We start from the raw sequence: 14231 nt of genomic DNA on the forward strand, positions 1-14231 counted from the left end.
TGGCCTAATTCTGTTCTGCATGCATTATTTGGTGTTTTACGTTGTACACGGAGGATGTTTTTGCAGAATTCTGCATGCAGAGTCTCAATTTGGTGTTTGTCCCATTTTGTGAATTCTTGGTTGGTGAGCGGACCCCAGACCTCAGAACCATAAAGGGCAATGGGTTCTATAACTGATTCAAGTATTTTTAGCCAGATCCTAATTGGTATGTCAAATTTTATGTTCCTTTTGATGGCATAGAAGGCCCTTCTTGCCTTGTCTCTCAGATCGTTCACAGCTTTGTGGAAGTTACCTGTGGCGCTGATGTTTAGGCCGAGGTATGTATAGTTTTTTGTGTGCTCTAGGGCAACGGTGTCTAGATGGAATTTGTATTTGTGGTCCTGGCAACTGGACCTTTTTTGGAACACCATTATTTTTGTCTTACTGAGATTTACTGTCAGGGCCCAGGTCTGACAGTAAATCTGTGCAGAAGATCTAGGTGCTGCTGTAGGCCCTCCTTGGTTGGTGACAGAAGCACCAGATCATCAGCAAACAGAAGACATTTGTCTTCAGATTCTAGTAGGGTGAGGCCGGGTGCTGCAGACTGTTCTAGTGCCCTCGCCAATTCATTGATATACAGTGGGGAAAAAAAGTATTTAGTCAGCCACCAATTGTGCAAGTTCTCCCACTTAAAAGGATGAGAGAGGCCTGTAATTTTCATCATAGGTACACGTAAACTATGACAGACAAATTGAGAAAAAAATTTCCAGAAAATTACATTGTAGGATTTTTTATGAATTTATTTGCAAATTATGGTGGAAAATAAGTATTTGGTCAATAACAAAAGTTTCTCAATACTTTGTTATATACCCTTTGTTGGCAATGACAAAGGTCAAACGTTTTCTGTAAGTCTTCACAAGGTTTTCACACACTGTTGCTGGTATTTTGGCCCATTCCTCCATGCAGATCTCCTCTAGAGCAGTGATGTTTTTGGGGCTGTCGCTGGGCAACACAGACTTTCAACTCCCTCCAAAGATTTTCTATGGGTTTGAGATCTGGAGACTGGCTAGGCCACTCCAGGACCTTGAAATGCTTCTTACGAAGCCACTCCTTCGTTGCCCGGGCGGTGTTTTTGGGATCATTGTCATGCTGAAAGACCCAGCCACGTTTCATCTTCAATGCCCTTGCTGATGGAAGGAGGTTTTCACTCAAAATCTCACGATACATGGCCCCATTCATTTTTTCCTTTACACGGATCAGTCGTCCTGGTCCCTTTGCAGAAAAACAGCCCCAAAGCATGATGTTTCCACCCCCATGCTTCACAGTAGGTATGGTGTTCTTTGGATGCAACTCAGCATTCTTTGTCCTCCAAACACGACGAGTTGAGTTTTTACCAAAAAGTTATATTTTGGTTTCATCTGACCATATGACAGTCTCCCAATCCTCTTCTGGATCATCCAAATGCACTCTAGCAAACTTCAGACGGGGCTGGCTTAAGCAGGGGGACACGTCTCGCACTGCAGGATTTGAGTCCCTGGCGGCGTAGTGTGTTACTGATGGTAGGCTTTGTTACTTTGGTCTCAGCTCTCTGCAGGTCATTCACTAGGTCCCCCCATGTAGTTCTGGGATTTTTGCTCACCGTTCTTGTGATCATTTTGACCCCACGGGGTGAGATCTTGCGTGGAGCCCCAGATCGAGGGAGATTATCAGTGGTCTTGTATGTCTTCCATTTCCTAATAATTGCTCCCACAGTTGATTTCTTCAAACCAAGCTGCTTACCTATTGCAGATTCAGTCTTCCCAGCCTTGTGCAGGTCTACAATTTTGTTTCTGGTGTCCTTTGACAGCTCTTTGGACTTGGCCATAGTGGAGTTTGGGGTGTGACTGTTTGAGGTTGTGGACAGGTGTCTTTTATACTGATAACAAGTTCAAACAGGTGCCATTAATACAGGTAACGAGTGGATGACAGATGAGCCTCTTAAAGAAGAAGTTACAGGTCTGTGAGAGCCAGAAATCTTGCTTGTTTGTAGGTGACCAAATACTTATTTTCCACCATAATTTGCAAATAAATTCATGAAAAATCCTACAATGTGATTTTCTGGAATTTTTTTTCTCAATTTGTCTGTCATAGTTGACGTGTACCTATGATGAAAATTACAGGCCTCTCTCATCTTTTTAAGTGGGAGAACTTGCACAATTGGTGGCTGACTAAATACTTTTTTCCCCCACTGTATATATTGAAGAGGGTGGGGCTTAAACTGCAACGCGGTCTCACCCCACGGCCCTGTGGAAAGAAATGTGTGTGTTTTTTGCCAATTTTAACCGCACACTTGTTGTTTGTGTACATGGATTTTATAATGTCGTATGTTTTTCCCCCAACCCCACTTTCCATCAATTTGTATAGCAGACCCTCATGCCAAATTGAGTCAAAAGCTTTTTTGAAATCAACAAAGCATGAGAATACTTTGCCTTTGTTTTGGTTTGTTTGTTTGTCAATTAGGGTGTGCAGGGTGAATACGTGGTCTGTCGTACGGTAATTTGGTAAAAAGCCAATTTGACATTTGCTCAGTACATTGTTTTCACTGAGGAAATGAACTAGTCTGCTGTTAATGATAATGCAGAGGATTTTCCCAAGGTTGCTGTTGACGCATATCCCACGGTAGTTATTGGGGTCAAATTTGTCTCCACTTTTGTGGATTGGGGTGATCAGTCCTTGGTTCCAAATATTGGGGAAGATGCCAGAGCTAAGGATGATGTTAAAGAGTTTAAGTATACAGTGGGGAGAACAAGTATTTGATACACTGCCGATTTTGCAGGTTTTCCTACTTACAAAGCATGTAGAGGTCTGTAATTTTTATCATAGGTACACTTCAACTGTGAGAGACAGAAAATCTAGAAAATCACATTGTATGATTTTTAAGTAATTAATTTGCATTTTATTGCATGACATAAGTATTTGATCACCTACCAACCAGTAAGAATTCCGGCTCTCACAGACCTGATAGTTTTTATTTAAGAAGCCCTCCTGTTCTCCACTCATTACCTGTATTAACTGCACCTGTTTGAACTCGTTACCTGTATAAAAGACACCTGTCCACACACTCAATCAAACAGACTCCAACCTCTCCACAATGGCCAACACCAGAGAGCTGTGTAAGGACATCAGGGATAAAATTGTAGACCTGCACAAGGCTGGGATGGGCTACAGGACAATAGGCAAGCAGCTTGGTGAGAAGGCAACAACTGTTGGCGCAATTATTAGAAAATGGAAGAAGTTCAAGATGATGGTCAATCACCCTCGGTCTGGGGCTCCATGCAAGATCTCACCTCGTGGGGCATCAAGGATCATGAGAAAGGTGAGGGATCAGCACAGAACTACACGGCAGGACCTGGTCAATGACCTGAAGAGAGCTGGGACCACAGTCTCAAAGAACACCATTAGTAACACACTACGCCGTCATGGATTAAAATCCTGCAGCGCACGCAAGGTCCCCCTGCTCAAGACAGCGCATGTCCAGGCCCATCTGAAGTCTGCCAATGACCATCTGGATGATCCAGAGGAGGAATGGGAGAAGGTAATGTGGTCTGATGAGACAAAAATAGAGCTTTTTGGTCTAAACTCCACTCGCCGTGTTTGGAGGAAGAAGAAGGTTGAGTACAACCCCAAGAACACCATCCCAACTGTGAAGCATGGAGGTGGAAACATCATTCTTTGGGGATGCTTTTCTGCAAAGGGGAGAGGACGACTGCACCGTATTGAGGGGAGGATGGATGGGGCCATGTATCGCGAGATCTTGGCCAACAACCTCCTTCCCTCAGTAAGAGCATTGAAGATGGCTCGTGGCTGGGTCTTCCAGCATGACAACGACCCGAAACACACAGCCAGGTTAACTAAGGAGTGGCTCTGTAAGAAGCATATCAAGGTCCTGGAGTGGCCTAGCCAGTCTCCAGACCTGAACCCAATAGAAAATCTTTGGAGGGAGCTGAAAGTCCGTATTGCCCAGCGACAGCCCTGAAACCTGAAGGATCTGGAGAAGGTCTGTATGGAGGAGTGGGCCAAAATCCCTGCTGCAGTGTGTGCAAACCTGGTCAAGACCTACAGGAAACGTATGATCTCTGTAATTGCAAACAAAGGTTTCTGTACCAAATATTAAGTTCTGCTTTTCTGATGTATCAAGTACTTATGTCATGCAATAAAATGCAAATTAATTACTTAAAAATCATAAAATGTGATTTTCTGGATTTTTGTTTTAGATTCCGTCTCTCACAGTTGAAGTGTACCTGTGAGCAGTGGCGGCTCCTGAAAAAATTCTCAGGGGGGGCAATTTTTCTGATGATTTAGGTGACCTACACACATTTTAAAAAAGATATGTCCAGCAACAACATGAAGACAGGGGCAGCATATAAGTCAATACCAGAAGCATTTATTGACTGATCTCAAAAGTGTTGGCTTACCAGGGTTGGTGGAGCCCTCAGTTTCATCTTTGCCTCGCAAAGCTAACTCAAACACTCCGCAAAACTTCACACACTGGATTAGCCGGCTGAGGATGTGGCGGTTCTTGCTAATGTCGTAGTAAATATATTTGTTATAGTGAATATGGAATATGATATGTTGAGTAAAATGTTGTGCTAAGATCTATTTAGGTCAGGAGCTGGTTATATGTTCTGTTCCTATCCAATAACAATGGACAAAAGGGTCCTATCTTGTCAGCCTTGTCAGTTTCAGTTCTCCAGTAAACTTGTGATTATCAACACTAACCTCATCGTTGTGGCGGCGGACAGCTAGCCTGTATCCCTCATCCAGTTGAGTGGGAATGTTCACTCTCCCCAAAGCAGACAATCTCAAACAGCTATCCATGTGGGTCTTTGACAGCTCATGTTTCTTAATCTTTCCTGAAAGATGGTGCATGTCCGTTACACACCAGTCGCTGTCCAAGCGATGCTGTCTGCCGTGCCGCCTTCAGGGTGAAAGAGTAAGCAGGGGGTAGCAGAAGACTGCATTAGCTACATCGCAGCCTGCTAGCCAGGTTTTTCGTTCGTACCAATTTTTGGAAAATCCTCGGGTGTAGGACTTCCCCCCTTTAGTAGAAACCTGTTGAATTATTAAATTTGGTCTGGGAGGTCCTAATTGTTTCGTTGCCAATTTATCTTCATTTGTTCGCCGACAAAAAGGAACTTCTTTCAAAGACACAATCGAGTTGCACTGAAGCCTAGCCATTTTGATAGTATTAGTGAATTGATTGACGCTGCTACCCGCTCTTTTCTTAGTTACGTTCATGGTTATGTTACGTATGACGAAAGCGCGTAAGTGCAAGCCCTCAGAAACCCATAGAGATTGTATTGAAAGCTCTGATATTTGAAAAAAATAGATTTTACATGGGAGTCTATGACAGACTTCTGGGCGATTTTCAACCTGACTGAAATCGCCCCAAAAGGGGGGGGGGCCATTTGAAGCACGACTTTAGCCTGATTGGACATTTAGTGGCACTGTGGCAGATCAAACGTCTAGATTACAACACTGATAACTACTGTTGCCGTGATATAATTGATTAGAAAAAAAATCCCTTCCTTTTCCCGTTTGGCAGTGCGTCGCCCATATCGCCCTATTGAACACACCGCCCCTGCCTGTGAGAAAAATTACAGACCTCTGCATGCTTTGTTAGTAGGAAAACCTGCAAAATCGGCAGTGTATCAAATACTTGTTCTCCCCACTGTAGCTAATTGAAATTTGTGGTCTGTATATTTTATCATTTCATTGAGGATACCATCAACACCACAGGACTTTTTGGGTTGGAGGGTTTGTATTTTGTCCTGTAGTATATTCAATGTAATTGGAGAATCCAGTGTGTTCTGGTAGTCTTTAATAGTTGATTCTAAGATTTGCATTTGATCATGTATATTTTTTTGCTGTTTGTTCTCTGTTATAGGGCCAAAAAGATTGGAGAAGTGGTTTACCCATACATCTCCGTTTTGGATAGATAGCTCTTCGTGTTGTTGTTTGTTTAGTGTTTTCCAATTTTCCCAGAAGTGGTTAGAGTCTATGGATTCTTCAATTACATTGAGCTGATTTCTGACATGCTGTTCCTTCTTTTCCGTAGTGTATTTCTGTATTGTTTTAGTGATTCACCATAGTGAAGGCGTAGGCTCAGGTTTTCTGGGTCTCTATGTTTTTGGTTGGATAGGTTTCTCAATTTCTTTCTTAGGTTTTTGCATTCTTCATCAAACCATTTATCACTGTTATTACTTTTCTTTGGTTTTCTGTTAGAGATTTTTAGATTTGATAGGGAAGCTGAGAGGTCAAATATACTGTTTAGGTTTTCTACTGCCAAGTTTACACCTTCACTATTACAGTGGAACGTTTTGTCCAGGAAGTTGTCTAGAATGGATTGAATTTGTTGTTTCCTAATTGTTTTTTGGTAGGTTTCAACACTACTTTCCTTCCATCTATAGCATTTCTTAATATTATTCAGTTCCTTTGGCTTTGATGCCTCATGATTGAGTATTGCTCTGTTCAAGTAGACTGTGATTTTGCTGTGGTCTGATAGGGGTGTCAGTGGGCTGACTGTGAACGCTCTGAGAGACTCTGGGTTGAGGTCAGTGATAAAATAGTCTACAGTACTACTGCCAAGAGATGAGCTATAGGTGTACCTACCATAGGAGTCCCCTCGAAGCCTACCATTGACTATGTACATACCCAGTGTGCGACAGAGCTGCAGGAGTCGTAACCCGTTTTTGTTGGTTATGTTGTCGCAGTTGTGCCTAGGGGGGCATATGGGGGACGGAATGCTGTCACCTCCAGGTAGGTGTTTGTCCCCCTGTGTGCTGAGGGTGTCAGGTTCTTGTCCAGTTCTGGCATTTAGGTCGCCACAGACTAGTACATGTCCCTGGGTCTGGAAATGATTGATTTCCCCCTCCAGGATGGAGAAACTGTCTTCATTAAAGTATGGGGATTCTAGTGGGGGATATAGGTAGCACACAGGAGGACATTTTTCTCAGTTGAGATAATTTCCTTTTGAATTTCTAACCAAATGTAAAATGTTCCTGTTTTGATTAATTTAATAGAGTGAGTTAGGTCTGCTCTATACCAAATTAGCCTACCCCCTGAGTCCCTTCCCTGTTTCACACCTGGTAGTTTGGTAGATGGGACTACCAGCTCTCTGTAACCTAGAGGGCAACCAGTGGGTCCGTCTCCTCTATACCATGTTTCTTGTAGGATGACAATGTCCGTATTTCCGATTTCTTTGGTGAAGTCCAGATTCCTGCTCTTTAGGCCAAAGGCAGATGACCTCAGGCCTTGGATATTCCAGGATGAAATAGTGAAGGCTTTGTGTTCCATAAAGTGTCTAATGTTGTTGGTTGTGTGGTTTGGCCTCAGGCCAGTAATTGTGAGCAGAGCCTGCTGAGCATCTGGTACATGCCATTGGCTTGGGCTAGTGTAAGAGTGGGTGTTGGGCCTGTTTGCCTGCTCACGGCCTGGGCGTATGTGTGACTTTCATGTTGAGGCCCTCTTTGTGGGAGTGGGGGGCTTGGGGTGGGTAGGAGGGGCATAGGTCTGATCTGAGGGGGCCTAAATGGGGTGTGGGCATGGTTGACTTGGGGGGAGTTAATTGGTGGGGGTGGGGGGTGTAGATGTGGTTGATGGTGCTGTGGTCTGGATGTAGGTCCTCTCTGTGGGGGTCCTCTATGTGTAGGTCCTGGGGGGGTCCCGCAGGTCTGGGAGAGTGTCTCGCTGGTCTGGGCGGGGTGTCTGTTGATCTGTTGCTCCTGTGTGAGGTGTTGGGTCTGCGGTTGAGGGCGATATCCTTTAGGGTCCGGGGCGAAGGTGGGCACTGCTGCCTTGTATAGGTGGACCTGGTCATAAAGGCTGTTCACGTCCAGGGTGGAGTGGTGGGCCAGGTAGACATTTGGTTTTGATGCACAGTCACGGGAAATACTTGCGTTTACCCGCTGTATGGTAGCAGGGTGGAAGTATTTTCGTGGTAACAGGGTTGAGATAACCACTTGTGCGTTGGGGAAAGTAGAAGAAGCTTTTTCTATCACTCCCTTGAGTGATGTGGCCACCCTTTCCTGCTGTGTTCTCAGGTCGTTTGTGCCTGTGTGTATTATTATGTGGCTGGGTGATCCTAGTCGGTCCTCAGACAGAAGGTCTAGGGCGCGCTGGGTGTTTGGACACCAGAGTTTAGACACTGTGTGTTTTGGAAAAAGTTTATTTTCTTGTATGTATTTCCCGTTTGAGTCCATAAGGAGTACAATCTGTGGCTTGTGTATGTCCTCAGTGGGTGTGGGGGGGTCGTCATGAGGGCTATCAGGGTGTCTGACTGGGGGGTTGCTCAGAGGGGTTGGGATCCCCTGGGCTTGGGGTTCTTCATTTGTTTGTCTGTGTGTGATGTCGAGGCTATGGTCAGGGTCTAGGGTGTACTGTTCTGCTGCGGTGTCGAGACTTTGGCCAGGATCTGAGGTGGGCTGTTCTGCTGGCTTCTCTGCGGGGGTGGCCAGCTCTCTAATGGGTTGTTCTATGTCACCCGTCATCGTTCTCACCTTCTCCTCCAGCACTCTGATCCTCTCCTCTAGTGCTCTGTTCTTCTCCTGCTCCTGCTCTTTCTCCTGTTGATGTTGTCTCACCACAGTCCAGAGTGCAGACATGTCTCTCTCTACCTGCAGCTCTCCAGGTCTAGTTAAGGGGGTGTTGTTGTGCTGGACTGTTGTCTGGGTCTGTGCTGACTGGAGTGTGTTCACCTGCTGTTCCAGCTCCACCTGCCTTACCTCCAGCTGGGTGAATTTATCCTTCATTTCAATGAGGGAGTAGTACTCTGTGCTGGGAAGTTGACTTTCTGCTTGGGGTTGCTCTGTGGGGTTATTTAATGAAGAGGTCTGGTCTGACCCGCTCGGGGGTAGGGGTATCTTTCTCAAGGGAGAGCTTCTCCTGCTGAGCTATTTCTTTGATTAGGTGAAAGTCCAGCTGGAACTGTTTGGTGTTGCCTTGAACCAAAACGGTTCCAGATTTATAGAGATTAATATTAGACGACTCAGAGTCCTCGTTGTCCAGTATCCTGAGTTTCCACCCGTCGCTAACACCCCCCTCTTAACGGAGGGGTAGTGTGCTAGTATAGCACTGTGCCATGCCAGGGGATGGTCTGTGTGGAAGATAAGGTTGCTTATGTTCCCATTTTTATACAAATCAGCAAAAAGTGTCTCCTGCTTCCCCAAAAGAAGTTTCAATTTGTACTCTTTTCGTGTCTTGTCGTTTTTTACATTCAGAGGGTACTGTATTTTAATGACCTCTGAACAGTGGGGGTGCTTCTAAGGCCTCTCCATTTGGTTGGGGTAGACTGTACGACTCTCCTGCCATTGTTGGGCTCAGGGGCTTTGACACCTCTCACTTCACACGTCAGTGCTAATTGAAATTGTATCTCTTTGTCAAGCAAGCTTAAGCTTGGTAGCCTTAGCATTCAGTCCTTATAAAATAAAATATATCATTGTAATGTATTTTTCTTCTTGGTTTTTGAAAGTGAAAAATAGCTTCATACTAAACATTACTCACTCAGTTCCAGGTTGGATGGTGTTTTCAGGTTTCTGTTTGTTTGCCAGAGCATTTGCTGTATAGTTTGAGAATAGTAATCCTTGGTAGTAGAAAGCTTTCCAGGTAATTCCGTCCAAAATCAGGTTGTAGGTTTGGAGTTTTGGTTTGGAATTAAGGTTATGTTTTGGAGGGTAGTATCCTGTATATGTCCCTGCCAAAAAAATCCTACTTTATCTAACTCTAAATCTATATATTTTGTTAAAAATGCAGGAGCAATGTCTTTGAGCTCTCTCTCTCTCTCTCTATCTCTCCCTCTCTCTCTCTCTCTCTTCTCTCTTCTCTCTTCTCTCTCTCTCTCACATAGAAACAGATGTTGAAACAAGATAAACATGGATAGCAGTACAATTGAGCTCATTATTCTCCTTGCCAGACAGCAGGCTTTCTGACAGTTAGTTTCTACTGCATGGTAGCTGGTTTGTAGGCCTATGTGCCCTATACATTTCATGCCAGTGGATTATCTTCAGATCTGTACATCTAACTCTACCCCCTGCAGAGTTGAGTTAGGCTTGATATAGATTGTTACCTCTAGGAGTACTGGGGTCTATGTGTGTTGGGGTATGACGTTCAAGTTGCTGTTCTGTGGCAGTTGGCCCTGGATCTAGCCCTGGCCTGGTATGTGTTGTTGATGTGGTCATTGGTTAATATGCAGCTGCTCTCCTCCTGGGGCCATGGTTAACAGTAAATAACCCAGAGACACAGAGAGGGCGCACAGACACACACACACAAATACACACAGACACCCACGCATACACACACACACACACACACACACACACACACACACACACACACACACACACACACACACACACACACACACACACACACACACACACACACACACACACACAAAGGGACAGTCATTTGATAGGAGTGTGTTACCTATAACACCAAGCAAGCAGCCGTGTCGGGTTTGTATTACAGTGCATGTGGTCAGACAGATAGATAGCTTCTCTTGTAAAGGCTGGGAATGTCAGGTGAACAGTCATACATACAGACACACCAAAACACGTAGTATGTGACTGTCTACGTCACCTTTAGATGATCTGTATTGACTCACTACATCCAGAATCACTGTAGCAAGATAACCTGACCCCTAGTCCCTACAGCTGGCCAGACAGGCCATGCTACAGTCCCACTGTGCCTCTGTGCCCCATTTTGCCCTATAGGCCTAGTTGGCAGACATATCATGTGCCCTATAGTGGGCACTGGGCAGACACAGAGACGTTCACTGTCTGCTGTACCAGAGCCAGAGCCAGAGCAGCAGGGTGTGAGCATGATGTCTACATGGAGGGGGGAAGAGGAGGGCTGGGTAATGATGAGCGAAGGAGAGATGGTTAACCCCCTCAGTGAGTCAGTTAGTCAGAGGAGGATTGCATTCCCAATTTCAATGGGTCTGTTGAGGCTTATGCTGAGGGAGTTGTGTAGTAATTCAGCTCTGACTTTCTCAACTCTCCTCTCCTCTCCTCTAGTCCCTCCAGTAGTGCTAACACCCTGAGTGTATTAGCTGGAAGTGGGACACTCCTCTCCTCTCCTCTCCTCTCATCTCCTCTCCTCCTCTCCAATACCCTCCCACAGAAAGGGATTAGCATTTAGTACAGCCAATATCTACACACACACACACTGGTGTCTGTTTGTACGCACACACACCAGGATGAGTCATATATTATGAGGATGCATTTTCCATGAAAATATTATGAAAATACCCAGATGCACACACACACACACACAAACACACACATTGGTGTCGGAAGTGGCGTGAGAGACCTGGTATAGAGAAGCGTGGGGACACGCTCTCCCAAAGGAAGGGGGTAATGTAGCGACGTTAACCCAACACCTAGCTACCTCGTCAAGAGGTTCGGACCGCTTGGCCGGGCTACCCCCGGATTTGCTACAGTATTGTCTTCAAATCTGTAAATATAACTGTACCCCCTGCAGAGTTGAGTTAGGCTAGATATTGATTGTTGTCTGTAGGAGTGCAGGGTCTACGGAGGTGTGTGTGTTGTGACTGAGTATTTCCAGATTAATTTCCTGGAAAGTGCATCCTCATAATATATCAGTCATCCTGGTGTGTGTGTCTGTAGCTAGGTTTCCATCCAATTGGAGACAGATTTTCATGCTAATATTCTAAAATCTGCATAAAAACAATATGTGCATTTTCCCACCAGAGGTGTGTTTCCATCAAACTGACTTATTGTGGACAAAAGGCTGTGCGTGATGACGTAGTGCACTCAAAAATGACTTCTGCAGTTAAGTTCCCAAGTACCAAATAAAAAACATAAGTTGCATGGGTTCCGATTGCAATTTCAACTCTACAGATGGTTTTGTCACACAAACTTGCACAATCTAGTTTTTCTGCAGGCTCTCTCTAGACAATACTTGGCTAATACAGTGGACAGGGGGTTATATGATGAGATATTAATAAGAGCAAGATAATTTTATTTGATAATTGGCAGCCAAACACCTATCATTATGCCACCAGCAATCAAATAATAGTCTACCCTCAATATTTAACATATTGGGAAAGTGCATGATCACCATGCACTTAACCACCATGTGAGGTTCATCACAACTTATTTAATCTGCTTATAAACTTTAAGTGCTTTTTCACGTTGTGGTGGTAGGCCCATATCATGCCGCGATTCCACGTTTATTTTCGATATGATGGTTATTATATCAATATTTGCGCATCAAGGCGTTTCCAACGCCATTTCTTGCATAATTAATTTTACCGACACAATAAGATCCCACCTTGTCAAAGAAACAAATGGTCTGTTGAAATGTATGAAATTGTACCGACATGACTGTTGTTTATATGCGTCAGGTAATTCTTCTGCATGAAATGGTTAGATGGAAACCTGGTTAGTGTGTCTGTGTGTCTGTTTGCATTCACACACCAGGATCTAGCCCTGGCCTGGTATGTGTTGTTGATGTGGAAATAATCTGGAAATACACACGTGTGTGTGTATGCTATAGTGAGCAGCAAGATATAATGGTAATGGGTAGTCCCCTGTAGCTCAGTTGGTAGAGCATGGTGCTTGCAACGCCAGGGTTGTGGGTTCGTTTCCCACAGGGGGCCAGTATGAAAAAATTTATGCACTCACTAACTGTAAGTCGCTCTGGATAAGAGCGTCTGCTAAATGACTAAAATGTAAAATGTATGATAAGCTGAGGGGACAGAGCCTTGAGGTGAGAACCTGTTGGCCACTGGCTGAATAATCTCTTTATCCTTGTAGACCAGGGTGACAGACTGGATCAGTCCGGACACACTCACACTCACACACACACACACATACTGTACACACACACACACACATACGGTTCAAACACACACAACGTTTCATTAGCCTTTTACTGCAGTGGGCTAAATCACACAGTGTTTCTTCCAGTCTTAAACAAATCTACTTTGAAACAAAAGGATACACCTCACACACATGGTTATGGGCTTACCATGTCACATATAGAGTTGAAATGTATTCAATTTAGATTTTGCATCCCAATATTACACTTTATATACATCACAGAAGACTGAAATATAACTAAATTGTTTGACATAGAAACACCGGATTTTCGTCTGGTTTTTAATAATAATCTTTATTAATGATGAAATTATGAAAACTATTAATAACATTCCATCCATGAGGCCAAAGAGGGCGCTTTTGGTCATTGACTGCAGGAAAGGGATACTAATCACTGTTGACTGGCTGGACTCGAGGGATGGATGGCGAGCAGGTGTTTGAATTTTAATGCAATAATGTCCCTCACACACACTCACTCACACACACGTACACACACACTCCCTCCCTCTGTGCCCACCCGAGGTGGTTGTCATAAGCCCAGCTGCTAGTCCAGTCAATGATAGATGACTCCTATACTACCCCTAGTGTAATCACTCCTACACTAACCACACCCTGTCTGTCAGTCTGTTTGGCTGTCTAATTGTGTTAACTGTTTAGTGCAGATCTACCAAACACGATCATTAATAATCTCAGTTTAAAGGGCATCTCTGCAGTCTGCTGCATCGTAGTGATAATGTCAAGACAAGCTTTGTAATCAGTGTTAAATATCACCTAATTTTAATTCATCTTTGCTGTCAATATCACAGGGAGATTATTGAGTGTGACTCATAGAATGTCATTGCAGGAGAATGTAATAGGGAGAATTCCGTTTGGAATGTCAGAGAGAGAATGTTGAGGTGGATGGGCTAAGGAGTTTGGATGTGTGATGCTGTGTTATGGTAACAGTATAGGTACTTCATGATTTCATGTATGTGTAACCAGACCATCCCTGTACAGAATTAGAGTTCTGATATTTACCTCTTGGTCTCCCATTCCTCCTCCCCTTCTCTCACCATGCAGGCTTCAAGTGCCCTGTCTGTTCCAAGTTTGTCTCCACAGATGAGATGGACCTACACCTCGTCATGTGCTTGACCAAACCCAGAGTGACGTATAACGGTAAGACTGCTTACTTTACTCCCCTACCCCTAGACTGTTCTCCTTTGCTGAGCTGGTGCTTGTGAAGGGGAAGGGCTTAGTGTGTGTTTATGTGTGTGTGGCCAGACAAGACTTTGCCGTGGCTGTCTGCAAGTTAAATTAAAAGCTAATTTATTGCAACATGGTTGCTGTCAGCCATTGTCTGAATGAGCTGCTTGATTTTTGGCGGTTGGAATGACT

General features: G+C 44.3%; 1 protein-coding gene across 1 annotated transcript in view; it reads left to right on the forward strand.

The window, feature by feature from the left end:
* The window catches only part of LOC121586019 (E3 ubiquitin-protein ligase znrf2-like), a 95764-nt gene that overhangs the window by 50507 nt on the left and 31026 nt on the right, over positions 1-14231 (forward strand). Inside the window, exon 2 of the mRNA XM_041902436.2 lies at positions 13917-14012. Within this exon, the coding sequence (XP_041758370.1) occupies positions 13917-14012 (96 nt within the window). The remainder of the gene's footprint in view (positions 1-13916; positions 14013-14231) is intronic.

Source organism: Coregonus clupeaformis, chromosome 17, assembly GCF_020615455.1.
Source record: "Coregonus clupeaformis isolate EN_2021a chromosome 17, ASM2061545v1, whole genome shotgun sequence".
NCBI lineage: Eukaryota > Metazoa > Chordata > Actinopteri > Salmoniformes > Salmonidae > Coregonus > Coregonus clupeaformis.